General features: G+C 34.4%; 1 protein-coding gene and 1 long non-coding RNA gene across 2 annotated transcripts; both read left to right on the plus strand.

The window, feature by feature from the left end:
• Positions 1 to 1,229: 1,229 nt before the first annotated feature.
• Positions 1,230 to 2,039, plus strand: LOC115967358. Its single transcript, XR_004086440.1, has 2 exons — positions 1,230 to 1,312; positions 1,666 to 2,039. It is a non-coding gene; the product is annotated as an uncharacterized LOC115967358 (long non-coding RNA).
• Positions 2,040 to 20,495: 18,456 nt separating this feature from the next.
• Positions 20,496 to 24,917, plus strand: LOC115969138 (serine carboxypeptidase-like 7). The gene is made up of 15 exons (XM_031088707.1): positions 20,496 to 20,604; positions 20,810 to 20,972; positions 21,077 to 21,222; positions 21,483 to 21,559; positions 21,692 to 21,814; positions 22,410 to 22,512; positions 22,704 to 22,741; positions 22,864 to 22,965; positions 23,201 to 23,287; positions 23,379 to 23,534; positions 23,621 to 23,692; positions 23,780 to 23,898; positions 24,236 to 24,349; positions 24,450 to 24,504; positions 24,609 to 24,917. Exons 2-15 carry the CDS (start codon positions 20,812 to 20,814, stop codon positions 24,690 to 24,692), a joined length of 1,437 nt encoding a protein of 478 aa, XP_030944567.1. The 5' UTR covers positions 20,496 to 20,604; positions 20,810 to 20,811; the 3' UTR covers positions 24,693 to 24,917.
• Positions 24,918 to 26,692: the final 1,775 nt, after the last annotated feature.

Genomic DNA, 26,692 nt, shown 5'->3' on the forward strand with positions numbered 1-26,692 from the left:
CCTTCTTTATTGTACAGGCAACCCCTTCATAAAATATTTATAGTAATACAAAGTCATAAATGTAGACTACCACTTTGTACTACATCTTAATCCTTGAGTACCCAATTTAATCCTTTTAAGTTATTCACCATATATTTATGAAATCCAATTTCATAAATATATACTTCAGTAATTTCTTACTAAAGTGGTTAGGCCTAACTCTCTGAATAACAAACCCATTAAATTTATCTCAAGGGAATATTTTGTATCTCCGTTAAGAGACTATGAATTCCATCTTGAGAATACATGTTCTATCAACACTAAATGTGGTTACCCAACATACTGAGATTTTGACTGTTACTTTAGATCTCACTCTTGATATATCAAACCAACCTACACTTTATGATCAGGTCCATTATTCTCTCAGGATTAAGAGTTCATGTAAATATAAGTCGTGAGATTTATTATTCAATTGACAGTCGTTACGAGAATAATAAATCTCACAGCGGTCTAGTTCAATATGTCTTAACTCTTAAAACATATCAACATATCAACTAGAAGTCACCACTTCCATGATCATGACAAATTATCTTAGTTGATATATTATAGTCTTCGCAGATGAAACGCCCAATTTTATCATTGACTACGAACTATATTCTGAGTTTACAAAGAACTTGTGATTTATATCTTCTGTGACTTTTCACATAAACCACATACTATGCATCTCATAGACTATATGATAATGTCCGAATATTCATGTTACCATTATTTCAGATAATAATAAAACAACATTATTAATTACAATATTAAGTCATACATCATGTTATACATAATATTACATATAGCATCAAACAATAGGATTTAAGGGCACTAATCCTAACAGGTACAACATGGGTATTTTGCAAGAAGAGTTGCTACATCAAACTAAGAGGTTAGGATAGCCTGATTTTCCCTCTATTTATCACATAATTTGAATTAAACTTTGTCCATTGATCTGTTTGGTTTTGATTTGCCTCTAAATTGCATATTTTAATGTGCTTTTTTCTTCATTTTTTTTTTTAATTCAATGAATTCTTATTTTGTATTCAACTAAACTGTAAAACTGTTATGATTTTTTTTTTCCTATGCTTTGTGATCGAATCACTTACAACGATTGCTTCAGCTTCTTTTTGTAGTCTCTCTTTCATATAGTGCATTCTTCTTTTGCTATGCTTTGTGATCTGTCCTTTTGTTTAAACATAGATTTCTAACGTTCTTTACCAGATACGACGCTTTGGTTTTTTGCAAGAAGAGTTACTGGATCAAACTGACAGATGGATGTGAGTCTAATGCTGTAAGATACATCGAATAGTTGTGTCTAGATACAATTTTACTTTATGTTTCCCTATGTTTTTATTTTCTTCATCATTAGAGGCTAATTTGTTTCATCTTTAATATTTCTATCTTACTTTCATTAGAGTAGAGAGTTTACTATCATTTTTTTCTACCATAATTTTTAGGCTATAGAACTCTTTATACCGTCAATTTTCTTTGGTTCTTTTGGTTTAATTTTAGTTAGTTGTTATTACATATTTCAGTAAGCTTAAATGTTTCCTTAAAATATCACTATGTTAGCGTTTAGTAAAAGATAGACCATTGGTACTTAGTACTTATGATTGCTATTTGTTTTTTTTTCTTTGGAACTAGGTTGTGGCCTGCTGTAGTAAACTGATGTTAAATAAGCCTTTGGTTGATGGTGCTTATGCCTGAGGGATTTGGTTCCAAGAAGACTGAAGCCAAAAATCTATAACAATGTGGGGTAGTTGCAGCTGATTTATTTTTTTGTTGGTGGTGGTGTTTTCTTTTGGGGCCAAATATCAACTGGACAATGGATATGCAAAAGGAAAGATAGTAAGTAAAAGTGCATAGGTTAGGTTAGTCATTCATGGTTGATTATTGTGTAATGTGCATATGCAGCAAAGTATTTAATATTTTATTTGTTATGTACATGTTTTTTTGCTTTCACAAACAAATTGTTCTTGACTTAAATGCAATAATTTGGAAGAGTTTCTTCTTTAAAACTGTTATGTTTGTTGCTAAATCATTTAGCAATGATTTTGTAAAGGCATGAATCTTATCTTTCATCTCTTTTATTGTCCTTGGCAAATTGTTATTGACTTGAAAGCAATAGTTTGGAAGAGTTTTTTTGAATTGCTGTGTTTGTTGCTAAATCAATTAGCAATGATTTTGTGAAGGCATGAATCTTATTTTTCATCTCTTTTATTGTCCTTGGTGACACATTATTATCTATTGTGTGATGGAAAAAGCCAAAACAATCATTGAAATAATTAACTCAAGTGCTCTTTTTCAACCTTTGGAATATGTTATATAATTTTTTGAATATAGTATTCATACAATGTAGAATATTCACTTTTTTTTTATACAATTATTATTAAAATTATGATAGTTCATGTAAAATTAGAAAGCTTTTATGTATAAACAATACTTTTATAAGAAATTTTCCGTACCAATGCATCTCTGTTGCATTTGTTGTATAAGTTTTATAGTTTAAAGAGTTAATTAACAAAATTGATAGGAGAGAATTTCCATGATCAAATGTTTTACATGGGGCAAAAAAACTTTATGAAATCTACAAATATTTTTTGCAATTTGAAACATGAACTCAATCAATATCAACTCTCTCAAGCCTCTTAGGCTTTGTATGTTATTGCAATAAAGGAGTGAGAGTTTCCTTCTAATATAAGAAGGTCCATTTATATTTTAGTTATTGATCTTTTTTGGTATATCCAATTTGAAGGATTATGACTTTTCAATAATTACCTTTTGGTGTATACATTACAACATATCCTATATATACCTATATGTACAACACAGACTAAGTTAGAGACTTAACATTCTGCATCTTATTTCTTCTTTCAAAAAACAAATAAATAAAACATTTCTTTCTTCTGTACAACTAATAAACCTTTTTACTATTTCTTTCAATATCATTTTTAAAATAAAAATAAAATAAAATAAAATTCATGTATTTTTGCTTAACACTCCAACTCAAAAATAATGGTTTTTTTTAAAAAAAAAAAAAAACTCATCTTATAGCTATTCCCGTGCATCGCATGGGTAAGCAACTAGTATATATATATATATATATATATATATATATATATATAGTTTAATTCCTTTCCCTACTCTCAGTTAAATATACACAGCTAGTAGTTTGGGCTTTAATATATAAAGCCCTTTCAATTTGCTTTACAGGCTTTTTTGTGGGCCATCATTTTTAAAGCCAACCCTATATTCCACAATTGGCTACTATCTTGATTTATGTTCCATATGCTATTTCTTATGGAATCAAAGATATAATGTTTATTAATATAAAAAGTTATGTAAAAACAGAGTATACAACTGGGGAAATATCAGCCATTCATTTCAAATGAGTCTACAAAATATTGATTTGGCCTTTATGGCCTATCACCCCTTTTTCTACACTTTAAGAAAAAAAAAACAAACAAACAAACAAAACAAAATAAACTACAACCTATGGCCTATAATATGGCATGTTTACAAAATGAAAAGAAGAGGATTGCAATTTTGAAGGCAAGTAACTTAAGGACAATGAGGCTTGTAAGCATCCGAGTCTCTCCCTAAATTAGAGTCTTCTTGGAAATATCAACCCCCTTTTCCTTTTTGAATATATATTAAAACAATATAGTTTGTTCTAAAAATTCTTTGCACAATTCATATGTTTATTTTTCTGTTCCTCCTTTTTGTTAATGCACTTAAAAGAAAACTAAATTTGTGAAAAAGAGGCTTCTGCACACACAAACAACACATAAACATATCAGTTAATCAAAATACAAAGCAAAGGTGTAAAATGGAACCTGTTGGTGATGTGTCATGCCTTTTCACAATTTCTATAATGGCAGTTTTTTTGTTAACTGACTTGTCAGGGATCAAACATTTCCCCCTACTAACACGTGTCAATAATTTTCAAAAGATGTCTCACCTTTGAACGGCTCTTTTTAAAAGGAAAAGAATAATTGGCCAAGGTATAAAAGGAAAGAAACTGCTTTCCTCTCCCTTTTTTTCTCATTTTCTTCTTATCTTCTTCTTTTTCGAACCCAAATCTTAGAATTTTTCACAAGCACAAAACTCATGGGTGTCAAAAGCAATTTGAGATCCAGTTCTTCAGAGGCCACAAAACCTTCAACCCCCAAAACCAATAGGCTGTTGTTCGATAAGAGTTTTGATTGGAAGTCTGTTCCTTACTCCACAGATCCTCCCCACATAGCATGTGGAGAGCCTGATGGTCTTCTAACTATGGATTTGGAGTTGAAGCACATCCCTCGGCTTGGCACTTACAAAGGATATTTCACACCTCTGTTTCCAAAGGCTGGAGAAGTTGGTGTTTAAGAGTGATAACACACCCTCCTTTCATGGATATCTTATAGATAGTGCACACTATATTGGTGTTTTCTGGCTTGGACATTAGCAAGGATAGTGAATGCCTCATCTCTCTCTCTCTCTTTTGTACCGATGGAATTCTACTACCCACACTTTCTTTATAGGGTGTCAAGAATCTCTCTCTCTTGAGGATGTTTATGAGATATTAAGACTCCCCCTATTTGGTGATGGAGTGGTAGCTAACATTTCCTTATCTCCTGATGAGGCCAAAGCTGTAAAGTTCCTTGAAGTTGTAGTAAAGAAAACTTTGAAGAAACTAGTTCTAAAGGCAGCGAGGAAAAGGAAAGCCCCTAGTGAGGAAATGCCAGAAAACACTAGTGTTGGTGGTGACAAAAGTTCCAAGGCCAACTTTTGGGGATGGATTAGATACTTCTAGAGGGAGTATGCTGATGGTGTGAATGAAGAAGCCAACTCAGATTCTTTAAAGAAGGGCACAAACTTCGTTGTGAGAGAAGGTAATTCTAGCCCTTATGAACTCGAGGCTTTTGTTAATTTCTTACTATCCCATCATTTATTTGAAGGATATCCCCATGAAAAGATCCTAGGTAGACATTTCCCTATAATTGTCAAGTTGGCCAAAGGATATTCTTTCCCCTTTGCCCCTTATTTCTTAGGAACTCTATATTCTTATTTAGATTGTTTCACCCTTGACCTACAACACTCTTAGGGTAGATTCCAAGTAGAAACATTTGTGCATGTAGCATCCTTACAAATCTAGCTGGGTGAACACTTTAAAAATTATGCTCTTGTCCCCAAAATTTTAAGTTCCTTAAAGACCAGTTTGCCATCATCTCTAGGATTACCACAATCATGGGGTTGGAATAAGTTTGTGGTATCTTCCAATAGCTTCCTTTGCAAGGTGTTGGATGGCCCTACTGATTGGACAGCTAGACCTTATTCCCCCCTCGAGAGTGGACTTCCATCTTTATTCCATTCCTTGAAAAATGAAACTATTTCTTGTTATAGAGATGCTCATTGCTTCTTTAGGCACATTTTCAGGATGACTTTGAAACCCAAGCCTACAACCTTAGAGATTTGCTCACCAATTTGGTTTTGACCAAAGTGTACTGGAGCATTTCTCCACTCTAGCCCTACCTGCTATAGTGGCATCATTAGCTTTCAAGAGTAGGAATCTCATTAAGGTGTTGGTGCCTGGTTCCGAAGTTCCTCTTGCCTCCCCATCTAGAGTTGGATTACCTTCACCAAGGTTTAAAGCATGATGGTCTAGTATTAGGAAGCGTGTCAAGAATTTTGGAGAGAGTGAGTCTCAACGTGTGGACATTCCACCTATCTTCAAAGGTGATTTGACTTTGAAACTCTCTACCAAAGCCAAATCTTCAGCTAGCAAAAGAAAAGGGAAGAACGTCAAGGTTCCTGCTATAAAGAAACCAAGAGTATGTACTTTCCTTCGTTATCTTATTTTTTTGTAAAGTTTTTCTTGATCAATGGCGTATGTGGCTTTCTTTTCTTCTTTCTCTTTTGACCTTTGACAAGTTAAAGAAGTTGTTCCTCAAACTCAAACCAAAGCAAAAGCCACTCCTTTCGCACAACATGCCTTTGTACAGGAAATGGTTTTTGAGGAGGAAACAAGATCTGATGCTGAAAGGGGGATTCTAATTGGGTGTACACCAACAATCCCTAAGAAAAAAAGGATTTTACAAAAGTAACTTCCAAAGATCGAGAAAGTAAAAGAACCTAGGCAGACCTCAATCTATTGTTCTTATTGCTTTCTTCCCCTTTGAAAGTAGTGTGTTCCAAACTACTTTCAAAGTATCCTGAGATGATGGAAGATACTAACAACTAGATACTACCTTTTAGGAGCTTTATATTAGAGCAAATTGGGTTTGTAGTATTCCAACTACAGTATAATGGTGAAGAGGATAGTCTGACTCTTTCATTTGATGAATTCCTTTCCACACTAGGTGATGCTAAAAGCATGGGTTTCAATGTCAAGTGGCTAAAGAGCCATGTCATCGTATTGAAGGACCTAAAGAAGGTAGGGCCTTTTGTTTATGCTTCTTTGTCCTCGCTTCAACAATTGGGAGCTAAAAGAACCTCTTGTATCAACAAAGCAAATTGACAAAAGTTGGCCATAAAGAAGGTAACACCTTCACCCAATTCTTCTTTGTCCTCGCTTCAACAATTGGGAGCTAAAAGAACCTCTTGTATCAACAAAGCAAAGGAGACAAAAGTTGGCCATAGAGGCGCACAACACTTTATTCACCCAATTCTAGGAATCCATAGCCAAGCTGCAAGAGGATTTGTCATCCAAGCAGGAAGCTAGTTCTGCCTTTTAGACTCAGCTAGAAGGTGTTGTAGCAAAACAAAGTTTTTTGGACAAGGAAATTGAAAAGTTGGAAGGCAAGTTAGGTGCTCTGAGCCATCCGGATTTTTCTCTTGAGAATATTAGTGCTCTTACAGACATTATTTAATTTTCAAGTTTGTAATATTTTATGGTCATAGGAGACCCAACTATTATGAACTCTATTATGTTTTTATTCAGTTAGGATATTGAACATTGCATGCATATCATGAATAGTGAAAGACGAAGTAACTAAATGGAAAAGGTTTTATTTATAGTAGTATAAATAATGTGGAATAGAAAGTATTAGGTTAAAAATTTAACATAGTACTTCTTAAGGTGAGCTCCGCTAATGGGGCTATATGTTTTTGTACCTACCTGATCTTTCAACCAATAATGTCCTATTTGGTATGCTTCTTCAACAATGTAAAGTCCTTCCCATTTTGATGAAAACTTGTGTGTGATGGTTCCAGTCACATCTCATACTCAGGGGGTTGTTTTCCAAACAAGTTCTCCCACTTGAAACTTTCTTTCTTTAACTTGGCCTTCATGCCTCACCTTCATATTTGCCTAGTAAAGGTAGTTATGAAAGGTAGCGTTGTCATGCTTTTCTTTAACAATCTCTAAGATGGCTTCTCTAGGTATCCTGCTATCTTTGCTAATTTCACTACTGGCCTCACAAAATCTATTGGGATGACAACTTACATGCCATAAACTAAGGAAAAGGGTGAGGCTCCTGTAACTTGTGACTTGGTTGTTTTGTGAGCCCACTAAGCTGTAGGAAGTTCCTCTCTCCATCATTTTCCATTCTCCTTAGTCATCTTTCCCAATATCTTTAGCAACTTTTTGTTGAAGGCCTCAGCCTGCCATTTCCTTTGGGATAATAAGGTGTTGATGTCATGTGAGTTATGGAATACCATTATGTTAAACAACGCACATCCTTGTTTAAGAATGGTGTGCCATTATTAGAAATGAATCTATTTAGTACCCCAAAACGACATATTATATTTTCCCTTAGAAGTTTAGCCACTAAGCTTCCCATTGCTTTCTTTATGGCCACAGCTTCCACCCACTTGGTAAATAGCTCAGTGGCTACTAAGATCCATATGCATCCTTCAGAAGGGGGATTTTGGGACCTATGAAATCCAGCCCCCAGTTGTGGAAAGGATATGGAGCCATAGTTAGGTAGAGGCTTTCGTGGCTAATATGTATCTCATCTCCTCGCCTATAACATTCTTGACACTTCTTAGTGAAATCCTAAGTATCTCTTTGCATGGTAGACTAGTAGTATCCATGGTGCAAAGCCATTTGCCATAACTCTCTGCAACAAGGGTGTCCTACTAGCTCCCCCTCATGCAAATCCAAAAGAATACCCTTTTGTTAGGATATGTGCCATTTAAATCCTATTGTATGACATTATGTTGTGATTAATAAACTTGTTTTATTATTATCTAAAATAATGGCAACATGAATATTTGGACATTATCATATAGTCCATGAGATACATAGTATGTGATTTATTCACAAAAGATATAAATCACAAGTTCTTTATAAACTAAGAATTTTAGTTCGTAGTCAGTGATGAAATTGGGCATTTCATCTGTGAAGACTATAACATATCAACTAAGATGATTTGTCTTGGTCATGAAAGTGGAGACTTCTAGTTGATATGTTTTAAGTATTAAGACATATTGAACTGGATCACTGTGAGATTTATTATTCTACTAACGATTATCAAATGAATAATAAATTTCATGACTTCTATTTACACGAACTCTTAATCCTGAGAGAATAATGAACTTGATTATGAAGTGTAGGTTGCTTTGATATATCAAGGGTGAGATCTAAAGTTACGATCAAAATCTCAGTATGTTGGGCAGCCACATTTAATGTTGAACAAACACATATTCTCATGATGGAATTCATAATCTCTTAATGGAGATATAAAATATTCCCTTGAGATAAGTTTAATGGGTTTGGTTATTCAGAGTGTTAGGTCTAACCATTTTAGTAAGAAGTTACTATAGTATATATTTATGAAATTGGATTTCATAAATATATGATAAATAACTTAAAGAATTAAACCGGATACTCAAGGATTAAGATGTAGTAATCTTCAAAGTGACAGTCAGCATTCTTGACTTTGTATAACTACAAATAATTTTATGAAGGGGTTGAATGTATAATAAAGTCTTGGAATATAATTTATTAATAGAGCCTAGAGTGCAATTATATTTATATAGTGATATTAAATATAATTAATAGTAATTTTGAGCTTGTTAAGAGTTGACAGAAAGGCCCAAAACCCATTAGAGCTAGAGTCTTATTTGTCCCTTTTGGTCCCACTCCAAGCCATATAGTAAAGCCCAATTGAAATGGCCTAAAAGGCTAGCCCAATTAGATAATTAGTTATATATAAGGAGAGAAACATACAAAATTTTATATTGAATGAAATGGTGTGTATGTGAGTGTGGGCCACTCTCTTATTCTCCCTTGAACACATACATATAAACTGATTGAGAGACCACACTTCTTGAGTATAAAAGGAATAAGAGTGAAGATTAAAAGTGTTCTAAAGTACTTCTAATTTTTGGTTTTGAATTTCACTACACCAAGGAATCCTCTCTTATTCTTAAATTCTGAAATTTAAATAGTACATGTTATCAATTGCGAATGAAGAAGATCCGTTAATTTTCTGCTGCATATGATTTTTATGTGATACAAACCATGGTTTTTCCAACACCTTTATCTCCATGTTGGAAATGAACAGTAACCATTTCCCTTGGAAGCTTCTCTTGAACAACTTCCCATCCACCACCTTGAATCTTGTTGCATATTTCTTTAGCCTTTTCTTTTTCAACCAATCAGCAAGCAGTACACCTTTTAAAAGGTACCTCAAGTACAGATTCTACCAATCTTCTTCTTGTACTTCGCCATTTAACACTTCTGCTTGATCTGGGGGTTTAATAGTCTCTTTCCTCTTCCTTGACATCATTAGTCATCTCTAACCAAAAGACCCCTAGCCTCTACAATCTTCTGTATAGGCTGACATCTAGGTTTACCCCACAAATATTGTGGTGTAACCTATGTAGTTATGTTAATCCTTCTTGCCTTAAGACACACTTCATTAGCAACCCTTCTGCTCCTCTGAAAAACAAGTCCCAATTGATCTTGAGGAAGTCATTCACATTTGATGGCAAACTTGACTCAATGTCCCTACCTTGGATCATTGCCTTTAGTAAGGGCTCTCGCCAATCTTCTAGGAGGCAAAACCTGCCTTTGATCAGGCTGAGCTATTTCTTCACCCAAAGTGTCATCTTCTCTTTCTTCAACACAGACTTGGTGGCTAGGGTGGCCAGTGAATTAGCCAACTTGTTCTTATTCCAGTTAATCACTTTGCATTCTATGGAGGTGAAGTGTTTCATTAGTTCCTGTGTTGTGGCCTTGTAGGTGGCCAAGCTAGGATTCTTCACCCCATAGTTTCATCAATCTACTTAATGACTAACTCGGAATCCCCAAATACTTTTAACTTTTTTATGCCAAGTCTCTTGGCAACCTCCAATCCCACTACTTGGACTTCATTGTTTGAACAGGGGAAAGGTAGCTTGTTGGCAAACATGTGTTCTTCCCCTAGTGACTTCAACACCACTCCTATTCCCCCTCCTTGGAATGAAGATAAGTCATTGAAGTGCATAGATCATTCTTGCTCCTCTATCGCCAAAACTTCCCGTTGGGGAAGTGAGAAATCACTTGTCCCTAGGAAGTTGGCTAGCAAATCAGCCACTACTTGGCCCTTAATAGTAGATAGTCTTATGCACTTGATATCATAGCATGACATTAGGATGGCTATGTATAACAAAAGAGGCTTGTCAGGTGATAGAGCAACCATGATATGAGAATCTGGCAGAATAGATTGTATTTTCTTAAATGCCCTCTCACATTAATCACACCACACAAAAGCGATCCCTTTCTTGTTTTGTTCAACCAAAGGCTTTAAGATTTCAACCAACCATGGAATAAAACTTCTCAGGTAGGACATTTTTCCCATGAAGCTCCTTAACTCCTTCAAAGTTGCTAGCTGGGTGAGTGTAGCTATTGCCTTAGCTTTAGTGAGATTTAAATTAATCTCTCTTTGGTGGACAAGGAACCCTAGGAACTTCCCTGAGGACACCCCAAAGGCACACTTCAAAGGATTCATCCTCAGGTTATACTCCCTGCATCTTTCGGACACCCCAAAGGCACACTTCAAAGGATTCATCCTCAGGTTATACTCCCTGCATCTTTCGAAAACTTGTCTTAGGTGCAATAAATGATCAACTAGGTTCTTTGCTTTTACCACCAGATCATTGACATAATCCTCCACTTGCTTGTGTAACATGTTAGCAAAAATCAAGGTCATGGTTCTCTAATAGGTAGTACCAGCGTTCTTTAACCCAAAAGACATTATATTGTAGTAATAATTCCCAAAGGATGTCCAAAAGGCGGTCTTTTGAGCATCTGCTGGCTCCATGAAGATTTGGTTGTAACCGCTATAACCATCCATAAAGGAGAAGAGTTCATGACTAGTAGTTGTATCCACTAGAATGTCAATGTTGGGCAGTGGGAATTCATTTTTAAGACAGGCTTTGTTAAGATCTCTAAAGTTCACACATATCCTTTTCTACCTGCCTTTCTTCTTCACAGGAACTATGTCAACTAACCATTTTGGAAACTTGATCTCCTCTATGAACCTTGCTTTCAAGAGCTTGTCCACCTCAACCTTGATCTTTTCTTCAACATCCAAGCAGTACTTCCTAGCTAGCTGCTTCATAGGCTTGGCCTTGGGACCAACATTAAGCTTGTATGTCACTAGTTAGATGTTCTTGACAATGTCGTTCAAACAATCAGGGCTTCTCTTAAAGATTCTTCAACCACATGCTCCAATTCTGGCTGTCGAGTAAGGCTAAAGGGCTTAGGCCCACCATTCTCCTGACCCCTTTCCTTTGACCATTTGAACTATATACCACCTTGCCATCAGGCTTGGTGATCCTCCTTATCTTAGGAGGTCTCTCGGGCTTTACAACTTCTCTATCATCTTCTTCCTCCCTTTCTAAGATAATGGCATTGAAAGGAAGAATCTTGTTTTCTCTTTTAGGCTCAAACTCCTGATACAAAACTGCCTTTGCATAGTGGAGTTCTGCTCTGTCATCAGGCATATTGGTAGCCTCAATGATCATAAGTTTGCCTCTCCAAATAACCTTTACAAATTGGTGATATGTAAAAGCAGTAGCTTTGTGCACTTTGAGCCAAGGAAGGCCCAAAGTATCACCATCCATTACATGCATGAGAGTACGTGCCCTAATGGGTCCTACCCTCAAATCTAAAGACACATGTCCCAAAGTGCATTACTGCAAAGCCCCTATCCCTGCCACTTGAAGTGGTTCTTGAATGATTCTTTTATGCAAGATACATAAGGCATCCAAAGTTAGAAGGTGCACGATATTGGTGGAAGCACCAGTATCCACTAAGGTCCTCTTGATTTAAGAGGCTCCCAAGAAAGTGATGACATACAATGGCCTTTCGCCATCAACTGCTTGGTTGGCTAAGTTCTTAGTAGAGAAGGTCATCGATTCCCTGATTTCTTGATATGTTACCTGCAATAAGATTCCCTTGGAAGCAGTCAACCCCTGGCTTCTTTCCACCACTCAAGTCAAGGCCTGTGCTACCTCCCTTCTAATTGATGGCCTAAGACCTATTCTCTTAAGAAAGGAAGGAACTTTATTATCCTGTTGGATTCTCAATGTCATTTCTTCATCTTGCAACTGTAGACATCGCATTTTGTACCCCTTACAACCTGGGCCCCCATTCCCCAATAACGGTAAAATTCTAAAGCCCAAGGTTAGTTTTAGGTCCGATTAGATTATAAATTGACTTGAGGAAGGTTTTTATAGAAAATATAACTCTTTTATGAATAAAATAAAGCTATTTTTGGAAAAAAAGACTACAGAAACCCTAGAGCTTTGTATGTATACACACATATGCATATTCAAGCTTGATATATGCGTATACACACATAGACCCATGTACGTAGCTAGGGTTCCAAAAGCTATGAAATGCAAGTTTTTTTTTCATTAAAGTTGAGATTTGGAATGAATCCCACAACGTCTGGGAGTCATTCCAAACCCCCATTTTTCAACTATATAAAGCCTTACATGATATATTTCAAGAGGACATAAAAAATCCGAAGGGAAAACACAAGATTCACTAGAAATAGTGAATCAAAGAGGAAGTTTTTCACAAAACATCCTCAGGTCAATATTTTATGATTGGGGAATTTTTTGGCCTTGATCTTTGAGTTTTAAGATTAATAATCACTCTAATATTTGATTGTGAATAGATTTAACTGAGGGGAACGGTCAAAATCAAGTTTAGGAGCTTTTGTTTTGAGGTAATGTTCTAAGTCTCTTTTTCTTTTCTTTGATTTGTTTTGATCTTCATTTCCTTGTTTCTTTTGTTTATTTTGGTTATAATATGCTTGTTTAGTACATGTTTACATAGTTTCCTAGTTTTAAAGCATGTTAGGTTGTTAGTTTCTTTAGTTTTGTTTTTGCTCTGTTTTCTGCATTTTTGTTTCTAGGTTAGGGTTTTAAGGTGTGTCTATGTGCGCATGCTTTTTGCATGTGTACGCAACTTCGAAGTATGAATACGCATATAACTAGGCTACATACGCAGGCCTATGTATGCACACGCATACTCGTGCCCAAAAACCCTAATCTTAGTTTTTCTACTTTTGTTTCTTTATTTCTTTTACATAATATGCCTCTGTTTTGACCATCTTTTATGTTTTTGAGTCTTTGTTTCTCTGTTTGATTGTTTGTTTGTCTTTAACATGCTAGATTAGGGTTTCTCTTTAATGATTTTTTTTTCTTTTTTTTGCCATGAACATGCATTCAAATGTCCATGCATTGATGCATAGGTGATGAGATGTAGTAATGTAAGTGAGGTAAGGTATGCATTCATATGAACATGCATTTATCTTGTGCTTTGGTGATGGATATGAATATCCCTGATTGAATGATATGTAGGGATATCTATCACATGTTTATTTGATCTTGTCATGCCTCTGTTTCTTCCATGATTTACTTGTTGTCTTGGATGTAATGAGATAGGAACATGCTAGGGTTTTATGATGATATGATGACATGATATATATATGTTAGGGTTTTGGAATGATTGATGTCATGTTAATTGTTAGATGTATGTGTGTGTGTGTGTGTGTGTGTGTGTGTGTGTGTGTGTGTAGAATGCAATGTTAAATAAGCTTTTAATGAGATTAAGATGTAAGACACAATAAGTGGAAGCCGACCCACAAGTCGGGTGATTTTGGGTTCCTAACACCTTCCCAAAATCGTACCTAAACTCTGAACACATATTTTGGTAGTAAGATTAGTCCTTCCACATAACGATACTAAGTAAATAGTCCCTAAGCCTATTCTAGGTGGCGACTCCATCTTTTCTCCGCCTTAGTCCACTCAGCTAAGGCATACTCTCCTTTCTTAGGAGATAACCATTGCGCCCATAGCAATGGCAGGGGTGCAACACTACAATTAACCATGTTCCGAGCCTCATCTTCCATAGGGCTCTCATAGCCTATGAAAAAGGTCATTACTACCTTGGGTCTGTGTATCCTTCGGTCTGTACACTTCCTATTCTTGATGACCAATCACCTTTGACCACCTTTTCATGAAAGATGTTTCACAAAGTGTAGTAATCCATGGTATCGTGGTCATTCCTTCTATGATACCTACAATAAAGTGCACCTCGCTTTTCCTCCTCTGTTGGCTCTCATTTGCACTCGGGCAAGACCATCACACCATCCTTCACCCAAGCTTCTAGGATGCTGTACAGCTCTTCTGTTGAGATAGAAAAAGGGGGAGGAATACCACTTATTTCCCTTTTCCTGCCTTTAGTAACCTTCTTTGTCTCATATACCACAGTTATTTCTATCTTTTTGCTCTCTCGCTTCCAAGATTGTTTAGGAGCACTCGTGGCTTGTGTAGTTGAGCTCTTGAAAGGCTTTCTCACTGACATGCTTGTTCTCCTGGATGCTTCCACTAGCCTTATGAAACTTGTTATCTACAAGTTCTCCAAATAAGGGTGGTACTCATACAACATACCAGCAACACAAATATCCACCAATCTTTGCTTCTTTTTGGGATCATAGCAAAGGATCCTCTACCTTTCTTGCTATAGCAAAGGATCATAGCACAGATGTAGTCCAGTAACCCCCCAGATATCCTCTACCTTTCTTGTTATAGAATTGATAGAGAAAGCTTTTCATCTAAAGCAAAGAACTTCTTCATGAACTAGGTAGCCATATCATTCCAGCTTAAAACTGATCTTAGCAAAAGGCTAGTATACCAAGTAAAGGCTTGACCTTCTAGGGAGTTGGAAAACTCCCTAAGTCTCAACTCATGGTCATGAAAGTGAGCTGTCAAAGCATCCACATACCTCCTAATATGCTCTCTAGCATTCCTAATCATACCATTATACTTAGGAAAGATAGGATGTGTGTAGTTAGTGGGATAGGGTTTCCTAGCCATCTCCTCAGGATAAGGAGGTCTCGTGTCAATGTAAGTAGAACTCTCCGCCTTTCTAGCCTCAAGTAAAAAAGCTGCAACATCCTCCCTAGCTAGGTAGGGAGATGCTTGAGATCCTTCAGGTTGTGGAGGTGTTGTAGACACCTCATTTTGTACCCGATTAATAAACTTTAGTCCCTGGTCCCAATGATGAGCTTGACATGTCTATGAAAGGTAATTGAGATTGTTTTGATAGTTTGGAAGTAATCACAACTCAAAAGTGCTCAAATCACTCTGAAAACGATGCTGAAAAATGACCTTTATTCACTGTTTTGGCCATAACTTTTGATCCATAAAGAATTTTTGAGTGAGGTTTATTTCATTGGAAATTAGACATCCTAAGCTTCAATTTGAATATATATTTTTCCTAATTTTGATTAATATTGAGTGAGTTATGGCCATTTGAAGTTAAGCCATTAGAGCTGTCAAAATTAGGGTTTCTGGGGATGCATGTGCGCGGGGAGTATGCATGCATACACAGCCCCAAACCTACGTACACAGGCTGCTTTCCAGAGGTCCAAAAATTCATGTTTTAGGGCTGAAAGCTTCTCTCTTTGATGGGGCCCGGCCCCTAAACCCTTTGGAATGTCCAAAACCCTAAAAATAAGCCTGAAAACCCTAGTTTAAACCTATAAATATATCCTTATGCCCCCAAACTCAAACCCTAGCAAGAGAGAGTTGATTTTTCACTTAAACTTCCCAAAACACTTTTCTAACTCTAATTTTTTGCACACACAGCCACCATGAACGTTTTTTGGTTCTTAAAAACCTCTTTTTAGTAGTCTTAAGGCCGAAACTACTTTCTAAATCCTTTCAAAACCTTTTCAAAACAATATTTTCAATTTTTTTTTTTTTTTAAATTTTTGATCACTTATGAACTGTTGAAATAATCTGATTCCTTTGATTGCCATTTGATCTTGTTGTGTAGGCACTGAGAGGTCGGTTAAACATCAATCAAGTTTGTGTTCCATAGCAAAGTGAGTCTTTGGCTTTTCCTTGATTTGGATCTTTTATAACTTGTGTTCTTATTGTTTTTATTTGATTTATTTGTTCTGCATGCTTAGAAATATGTTTTACTTTGTTTAATTTTGTTTTGTTGTGTCTTTTCATGTTTTTATTGGAGAGTTGAATGATTTGATATATTGATGAACAGCAAGACTTAGGTATAATACTTAGGTGTTGTTCCTTAGGTTCCTTTTTTAACATTCTGCCATATGAATTTTTTCTCATAGGAAGGAAGCGTATTTTCTAATTAAGTAGCCACATGGCTGAATCTTAAAATGGGAACCTAAGGAACAGCACCTAAGGTATTATACCTAAGTTTTGTCCATTAATGAATATGTTTTGATGTGTTAAGTGTTGTTCTTGTTTGTTGTTAGATCCAATGCATGTTTAGGAGTAGATTTTATTTTATTTTTTATCTTTGATATATTTGTTTTAATTTAGGTTGTTTAGATTTATATTAGAAGCATGTTAGGATGTTAGGTTTATCGTTTTGAAGCTCTGATTTAGTTTATGTGTTGCTAGGCTTTCTAGGCTGAAACCCATGTGCGCATAATTTTGGCTGCATACGCATGCTTGATTATTCGCACGTGGGCTTGTTCATGCATGCGCATGATCCTGCCTAGAAACCCTAATTTTTCTGATTTCGTTTCTAATTTCACATGCAATACTTCTGTCTTAGATCTTTTTTCATATATTTGTGGATTTAATATTCTGTTTCACATGCTTGTTATTTGTTTGCTTTTTCACATGTTTAAATTAGGGTTTGTTTTATGTTTTCTTGTTTTGAGGCCATGAACACGCATTCACATGTTCAGGTGCAAATCTCACTCTTCCCCAAGGTGGTCAAGCCATTGACACAAGCCAAAGATACTCTTCTTCAGCCAACATTTCCCTTCCTTTGCTCACATCTATTCCACGTGTAGGGTCTAGATCCAATCACGTCAGCATTCTCACGTGCCTTGGTTCATGTAATGTGCACATTTTATGTCCCACCAATCACAACTTGCCATGTATTTGTTTAAATTTCCTTATAAAATAACCAAAGTTTAAAATGGAAAAAAATAAATACATGACAAGTTGTGATTGGTGGAACATAAAGTTGAACACAAAATGTGGTATAGATGATTTGTATTCCTACATTTCCATTAGTTTTCAAATTAATTTTTTTTAACTGTTAGTATAGTTTAATTTAGCAAAAAAAATTAACTTCAACTAAAATTTATTATCTTGTTAATTGTTAATATTTAATTTGGGTAAAAATCCTACAAATTAAAATTATACTCAAATTAACATTCTATTACCAAAATTTCAAAGAAATTTTAAACTAAGTTTTAAGAAATTTAAAAATCTACTTCAACAAAATTTCTATTACTTGGTTCAGCAATAGTCTATATCCATGGGTAGAAGGGGATGAATTTACTATATTAAAGAGATATTACAATGTTAACTCACTCATAGGAGCACTCACAAATAACAAAGATGGTGTAGAGGCACTTTCACATAACCTAAAACTCCCAATACATCCAAATAATGATCAAGTACAAAAAACAAATAACAATTTTTTCCAAATAACTACAACTATTGATAGTTGATAATCGAGGCTCAATAGTTCAACTTAGTCATTTAGAAATTTAGTTATCCAGGATTTCTTATTCTTATCATTAACTCACGTATTTCCCAAAATGTCCTCTTAAGTGAGACATTTCCAAACCCTAAACCCTAATCTACGAAGTTAGATTTTCACCAAAAACTAGTCACAATATTTAAAGTTTTACTTCGAGCAAAACCTGAAAACATTAATAAGTGACCAAGGTTAATTCATTTACTACTCTGTTTTGGTTTATGATTTTCCTAGTGCGTTAATGGATGCAAGTCCTTGTTTCATTATAGTTTAATTCATTGCAAGTTCATTGGTACAGTTTTAACCATCAATGGTAGTTATTTGTTTGTTTTATATAGCAGATCATTGATGGTAGTTTATTTACATTAGTTTTAGCATCGAAATATTAAAGACTTGGATTTATATGTTATAGAAATTGACCTTAGCTTAGTAATGCATTACATGGCACCTGTAATTTTCCATATTTTATTATTTTTTTAATTTGATAATTTGGGATGGAAATTTAAATTTAAATGTCTTTGTTAAAAACACCAAAATGCACCAGCTAATTGAGTTACAACATTCTTCACATTCAATAATTATCATTGCTATCAAAATTGCTCTTCGAACTTTGTCAGAGGTAAATTTAGACCTACAACCCTTAATATGAATTCAAATTTCAAAATAACCCATCACTATCCAACTCTCTAATACAACATCAAAATTCAACTCTCATAAAGGTTAGACTGCGATATGGCAACAACATCACATAAACAATCACTTAAAAACCACATAAAAAAAGAAAGAAAAAGAAGTGGCTCCAAGATATGTTTACCAGAGATAGAGAAAGATATTACATTTGATAGCACTAGGGGCGTAGCCAGAAACTTTTGTTAGGAGATCAACTTATGATACTAATTTGTTAGCTTATACAAATTTTCATAAACATGCACAAACACATACATACATATAACTTAGTATCCTTCATAGTAAATTTTTAAAGTTTTCATTTTTTATTTAAGTTATCAAATTGTCTACCAAAGTGAGTAAAAAAAAATTCAATTGAACTAATGAAATATTCAAAAACATGATTGATCCAAAAATTTAACAGCATAAGAACATATTTTACAATAAAAAATGAATGTGAGGAAAAAAAAAAAAAACATTCTTTATAACTACTAAATCAATTAGACAATTTTTTAAGAGTATTATTGAAATAGCTCAAATATTTGGAGAGACCGAACTCATACATGTGGCTCCGCCCTGGATAGCAAGTTAGCAACAGTCAGGGACATGGGGCAATCTACCATCATATTTCCATTCTACCCTTCAGGCTTCGGACATTTAGTTGGAAAAGGAAGCAGTTCATGCACGTGACTCGAAATCTGGAACTGGAAGGTGAACCAGTGACAGAGGACCATGGTATCTAATTTTTTTGGACAAACCCATAGAATAGAGATAGGACTGGAAGGTCTATCATTCTTTATTTGGACAGATTTGACCTCATGTCATGATGTGTGACACATATGTTGCTGTTTTGTCAGATGATTATGGTCCAGTACATGACTACATATTTTAGGAGTAAAAATAAGGCTATAAGCTAATTAATTTTATTTATTTATTTTTTTTTTTTTGCAGAAGCTAACTAAAACTTAAATTGTTACTGAAATGTAAACCTATAATTACTTTTTCATTATAGTTAAGAAAAACTTTAAAATTGAGTTGGTAATTTTTTTCTGGTTCTCTTATTTAAGTTTACCACTATTATTTTTTTACTTATTCATAACAACTTGTCAGGTAGATAGAATTTGGAGGTTTCCTTTTTCATTTTTTTACTGAAAAAATATATATCATGGAACAAAAGAACAAAAAGGGCCACTCATAGGTCAATTTGGAGATTTGAAGTGTTTTTTTCTGAGCATAAATTATGGTAAAATGGTATAAATGTCAAGTATTACCTAATTAACCCCCAAAATTACTCACATCAACCTATATATTTATTGTGTAAAATACATTTTTACTACATTATTTGTGCCAATATACACAAGTGTTGTTGTGCATTTCAAAAACAATTTAAAAAATCAAGAAAAATTAATATTTTAATAAAATAGAATTTAGAACAAATAATCCAATGTAAGTATTTTTAAAAATGATTAAATAAAATTGAAAAAAAGTTTTTAAACTAAAATAAATAAGAATTTTTGCACAAATTAATATGCACGCCAGAAATAGTATAATAGACATCTCTCAATTAACAGGTAAGAGATAAGCCCGTAAGAACACTAGGGGCTCATATTCAAATCTCAATAGAATTGCCCTCCTTTCGTTTCTTTTTCTTTTTCTTTTTTTTTTTAATTATAATTAGACACCAAGTAGGGTCGGTTAAAGTACATGGCTCTTTGGTCAATCCCTCCTATTAAGAGAACAATAAATTGGAGTATTATATTATATAAAATTATGAACTTTAATATTTACAATTACATGAAAACCTTTAAAAAAATTATACTCAAAATAAAATAAAATAAAAATAAATTGCTTAATTGCTTATCCAAAATCTCATTCGCTACTATAAGTATAAATTTGTTAGTTTCCCAAGTTTCGTGGTCGAAAAAAGTCACCCTTCATCAAGTTCCAAAGAGGTAACATGCATTTCTTCAGCATGGATATTCAAAACTACTTACTAAATGTGTCTGAATTTCAATAAATGACTCACATCTTCTTTGTTTTTGTCTTGCACATATGTCTTTAAATTTTATGAATTTAACTCAAGAAACCTGAAAAGAATGATCTCTATTATTCTTCTGATAAATACTTTTTCTTATGATGTGAATGGATAACTTTTAGGCATGGCAGCACGGCAGCAAAAGTTTGAAAGTATGTTCAGCTCCACTGTCATCACCTTGCTTTGGCTGCTTGCATTTTCTATGTTGTGCATGGCCCAGTCCCAGTCGATTGTCGAGACTCTACCTGGCTTTCCTGGTAAACTTCCATTCAAACTTGAAACAGGGTAAGTCATATTGCAATGCCATCTTTCCTCTCTATCTAGCTCTCTCTCTGTTTTATATATGCTTGGATTTATATGTTTTGCTTAGCATCTCTGTTAATTCTCAGATATGTGGGGGTGGGTGAAGCAGATGATGTGCAACTATTTTACTACTTCATTGAATCTGAGAGGAATCCAAGGAAGGACCCTCTGCTGCTTTGGCTTACTGGAGGCCCTGGTTGTTCTGGCTTCTCGGGACTGGTTTATGAAATTGGTTTGACTTATCAGTTCTCACTCCTTTTGTTTTTTTCTTATTCCTTATGGTATTAAGCTACTATTAGCCTACTTCTATGGCCTATAATTCTAAAATGCTTTCTCACCCTCACTATTTGATGTGGAATTATGTTCATTAACAGTGTCTAATTGAATAACGATGTTCATAACCTTCATATAAAGTAACTTAATCAGCAAAAAAAATTTGTAATCTGTAGACTAATTTTTTTTTTTTTTTTGATAATTTGCACTGTAATGTAGGTCCACTGTCATTTAATTACGAAAATTTCGATGGGAATGAACCAACATTCCAATTGAACCAATATTCATGGACAAAGGTATGTCATCATATACTCCTATATTTTTTTTATGGGTGGAATCGGTTTCTTTGCAATGTAACTGGTGATTTCGATTGTAAAGACTTCCTTTCGGCTCCACTTCAATCATAGTGATTATTGATTTATTTCCAGGTTGCTAGCATTATATTTTTGGATGCTCCTGTTGGCACAGGATTCTCCTATTCAAGAACCTCCCAAGGTTACAATATGACAGATACATTATCAGCAGCACAAACCTATGAATTCTTGAGGAAGGTGAGTGAAATTCTACAAAATAATGAAAAATTTTCGTTTCGCTCACCTCTCTTTATAATCAAACGGGAAATTCTCTAGCAAATGGAAAATAAATTTTTAAGATTACCCAGGCAGGTTTTATTATGACAATTACTTTACTTTTGTTGTACTTAAATCCACCCAATTGCTCTCCTAACCTGTGACGTAAATACTAGTCATTGAAAGAATTTTATTTTTTGTTGTGTTGTAATTTTCGAAATTTTCTAGAATATGATTTAATTTTCTTGTTTTGAAGAGTTTTTCAAAGTATTTTGGTCAAAATTAACTCTTTATGTGGTAGAAAATTAATTCAGATTTATTTAAGAATAGGTTTTTTTTTTTGTAATTTTTTCTATCAATAAAAATTTTAGTACTTATGTTATTATTATTATTATTATTTTGGTGGAATCCAAATCTTCACCTTCAGAGTTCAAGGTTTTCTAGGGTCCAGTCATGAACTAACCCTTCTCCCCCGTTGCATAGTTTTCATATAAAATTAAAGCACATACTAGCCCTTTTTTTTTTTTCCTTGAGGGGTGAAAAGCACATGCTAGCTAATACTTTTGATCTGTCACAGTGGCTATTGGATCACCCAAAATTCTTGACAAATGTACTCTATGTTGGTGGCGATTCATATTCAGGCATTACTGTTCCAATCGTCGTTCAAGAAATACATAATGGTAATTTGTGATGACTTATGATAACCCAATTTTGGTATCAAATCCAATCCAATTCGGTTACAGAGAAAGCATAGGACGAGTGGTTAACTTCAAAACAATCAGAGTTAACACTTTTTTCTTATTTGCATCCATTTCCCCTTTCTATTATCATAAAGGTCAGTTTAATTTTAATCTATCTTACATCGTTGCAGGTAACGCTGTTGGAAATGTGCCATTCATGAAGCTAAATGTAAACAATTTTTATCACACAACTTGGATCACAAGAGCTAGTTCTATCTTATTCATTCAAATGTCTTCTGGATTTTGGTTTCTACTAGCAAATAAATCAAGATTCGTTTAAATTGAAAACAGGGATACTGTCTTGGCAACCCAGTTACAGATCGACGTAGTGATGTTAGTACACAAATTGAGTATGCTCATCGTGTGGCACTTATATCTGATGAACTCTACGAGGTAATTCAATTCCCCCCAAAATGCAAAATTGGAGTTTATTATGTTTATGTAACTGATGTGGTGGCAGATTGAAATGGTGTAAAATAAAAATAAAAAAACTTACCACTTCAGTAGAAGTTGGTATTGAAAAATGTTGTGTATGTTGCATTACTCATACTTGTATACCCTCCATCAAAGATAACATTAGACGATTAAGACTAACAAATAATCTAACAGCTATGTCTTAAATTTCCAGTCAATCAAAGAAAGTTGTCATGGCGAGTATGTGAGGGTAGATCCAGAAAATGTGCAATGTCTGAAAGATATTCAAGCTTACACAGATGTAAGAAAAATCGCTACTTCTGTATATCTAAATAACATATGATATTCATCTTTCACTTTCAGTGTGACTGGCTGAATGACTGTGCTTGTAGTGCATTTCAAAACTTGATCCTGCCAACATTCTGGAACCAAATTGTCCTGTAATTTCCCCAAAATCAAAAGGAATAGGATGGGATCAAGCAATTTTTGAAGAAAACCCTATGGATATACTCCTTTCGTGGTCTCAAACTCCTACCTTATGGTGCCGGGTAAATTGCTTTTTCTCTATCTCATGTTAAAATGCATGACTAATTTTACATTACTGTCTAGTAAATTCCTAAAATTTCTTTTGCAGGTTTATAATTATGTGCTCTCATACATTTGGGCTAATGATGAAAATGTACAAAATGCTCTTGGCATCCGGAAGGTACACTGATTGTACCATTACACTTAATAGTTAACAAAATCCAAAAACGAATGGATCACTTCATCATATTGTTATGATGACACGCAGGGAACAAAATTGAGCTGGTTTAGATGTAATAAGACTTTGTCCTACACATATGATGTTGTAAGTACCATTGAGTATCATCGAAATCTCACAAATACTGCCTACCGATCTCTGATTTACAGGTGACAATGATGCACAACATCCCTTTCTCCTTTTATTTTTTCCCTATATTTAAAGCGTCTCGTTGAAATTATATCAAAGTTAAGCTTTTTGGTTCACTTATCTTCTTCTTCTTCTTCTTCTTTCATTCTTTTTTCGAATGGTGAAAATATTCATTTGGACCATGACACAAAATGTTAAAGAGAAGCTAATAATATGTGTTATTCTCTTGTTGTTGAAAATTGAAATTCAAAAAGCCTGACATAATTTGTTAGAATGAGTCGAACATAATAATGTGAGCCTCATTATGTTCGACATTTTTTTTAACTCCTCATGCTAAGTATTTCTCCTCTCACACAGTGGAGACCAAGACCTGAGTGTTCCATATGTTGGCACCCAAGAATGGATCAGATCCCTCAATATGACTATCACAGATGATTGGCAGCCATGGTTTGTTGAGGGCCAAATTGCCGGGTTGGTATCTAAAATTTGGAATTAATATATCTTTAGCACTATTGTCAAATTTTATCTTTTTGCCTGTATGAAATAAAGCTACTTTATTATTATGACACAGGTACACAAGGTTCTTTACGAAGAATTTATACCATATGACTTTTGCTACGGTTAAGGCATGAAAAATACGCCCTGATTATTTTTCTTCTCCATTAATGTTATGTTATGCAAGAATAATTAAAGTTGACCTTTTATTTTCCTATTCTAATTGTACATGTAGGGAGGGGGTCACACAGCCCCAGAGTACAAGCCTAGAGAGTGTTTTGCCATGGTGGATAGGTGGCTTTCCTACTATTCTCTCTGATCTAAAAAAGTTGTAGCTGCAAATCTTAGCAACAATTTGATATGTAAGCAGCCAGATGGTGATAGAAATTGCAAGTATGGCCACTGTGATGATGAAAACAATTGGTGTTGTTTGTAATAAAAAGACTGAACCAACCAATAAGTATTGTCGTAAATTTTACTATATTTAGTAGGCACTTCAACTTTTAAAAATATAGGAATATTAAATTATGAAAGGCTTAAAGGTGAAATCTTACTCTAATATAGGTGGTTATCTCATTATGCATTTGATTTTTAGTCAAAGGCATGGCCCTTTCACCATCCAAAAAAAAAAAGTAACATCCTACTCACATAATTGTTAAAAGTTAAAATAGTACTCACTGACTTTGATCACTTCATACTGAAGTACTAGTATTTTCTTAATGTAACTTCTCTGTTTTTTGATCTCTTTGAATTTCAATTCCTAAAAATTTCTTATCAACACCAAAATCTTTCATCACAACCTCACCACTAAAAGTAGAGAGTCCTCGACACGTTTATATCAATCAGGATCTTAGCTGCGATGAGCATCTCATCGACATACAGCAAAAGAAGACATAACTATAACTATCTCATTGGAGAGCTTGTGAATTGTGATACACATAACTATCATACTCACTTCTAGACCTAGAGTAATTGTGCCTAATATCATGCTAGTGTCAAACTACATATACCACTGATTTGGACTAAACCATATAGTGATTTGTCAAAAAGCAAACATGGTCTTATTTTTCTTGAACCTCGAAATGCTCTAGCTAATGGATATAAACAGAGTACTCTGCCCTTAAAATAGAGTACCCTGTTATAGATGTAGCCTACATTGTTCCTACAATATATACAAGGAATTTGATTTCAAACATTATAAATCGTGGAAACTTGAAAGGTGATCTAGTGGTTGAGGGTCATTACCAAAAACTACTCTCCACATGGGAATAAACATGAACATCCTCTAAACTCCAAATTCCCTTTATGTAAGTATATTTAGCTCATTGGGCTTGGGCCCAATATCCAATACTTACAGTACACTCATATTACTTGTACTTTATACAAAATGTGTCTATTAGCCTCTCTGTCTTTAAATAGAAAGTGTTCAAACCCATACTCCTCAATAACAATTAAGCCAACACCTATAACCCAATCTTATTTACTAGAACACTATTAAAATTCCCGCATGAGTTGCTCAGTTGGTGTGGAGTTGAATTTCCTTTCTTGTTTTATTAATCTCTCTTTTTTTTTTTTCTTTTTTTTTTTCTTTTTTTTTTGAGGATAAACGGCAGTACTAATCTTTCTAATTTAAGTATGTAAATTGTGTCAATTGGAGAGGGAAATCCTTGAGAAAGCAATTCCCCCAAAAGTTTTTGAGGAAACTGGTCCAAAATTATATCACAATGGTAAAGAGGTGTTCTGCCTAATCCATAGACTAGAGTCCTAGTTCAAGAAAAGCCTAGATTGTTCTGGGTGGAAACTGCCTTTTCCAAATCTTTTGAAGTTCTGATTTTTTTTAGCTATAATTTTCCTCAGTCCCCAAGTCAATTCTGAGTTCTAGATTCATAGTGGCACCCCCCATTAGGGACGAGCAATGTACGCTAGTGGTCGTACGATTGCTTTCTTGAGGAGACGGTTTTCTTTCAAAATTGCATAAATCATTCTATCTTCTCACTTAAAAATAAAAATAAATAAATAAATAAAAAAGACTCTTCTTTTGGGCTTTTTTTGAGATTTTTATAGTTTTTTTTTTTAAAGGCTAAGGTCTTCTTACTAATTTAACTGGCAAAGTACCCACACGATGGGTGGATAACTTTGTAAGCTATTATATGAGAATGTTAAGTAAAATGTTAAACTTATTAAAAGTCATAACATGAAGTAAAACCTTCTTAGTGTTTATCATTCAAAAAAAAAATAATTGCAAATGAATTTTCAATCATAATTGCTTAATCTATACCAATGACATTCACAAATTAGTTATATGTTGCATCAATACAT

This window comes from Quercus lobata, chromosome 11, assembly GCF_001633185.2.
Source record: "Quercus lobata isolate SW786 chromosome 11, ValleyOak3.0 Primary Assembly, whole genome shotgun sequence".
NCBI lineage: Eukaryota > Viridiplantae > Streptophyta > Magnoliopsida > Fagales > Fagaceae > Quercus > Quercus lobata.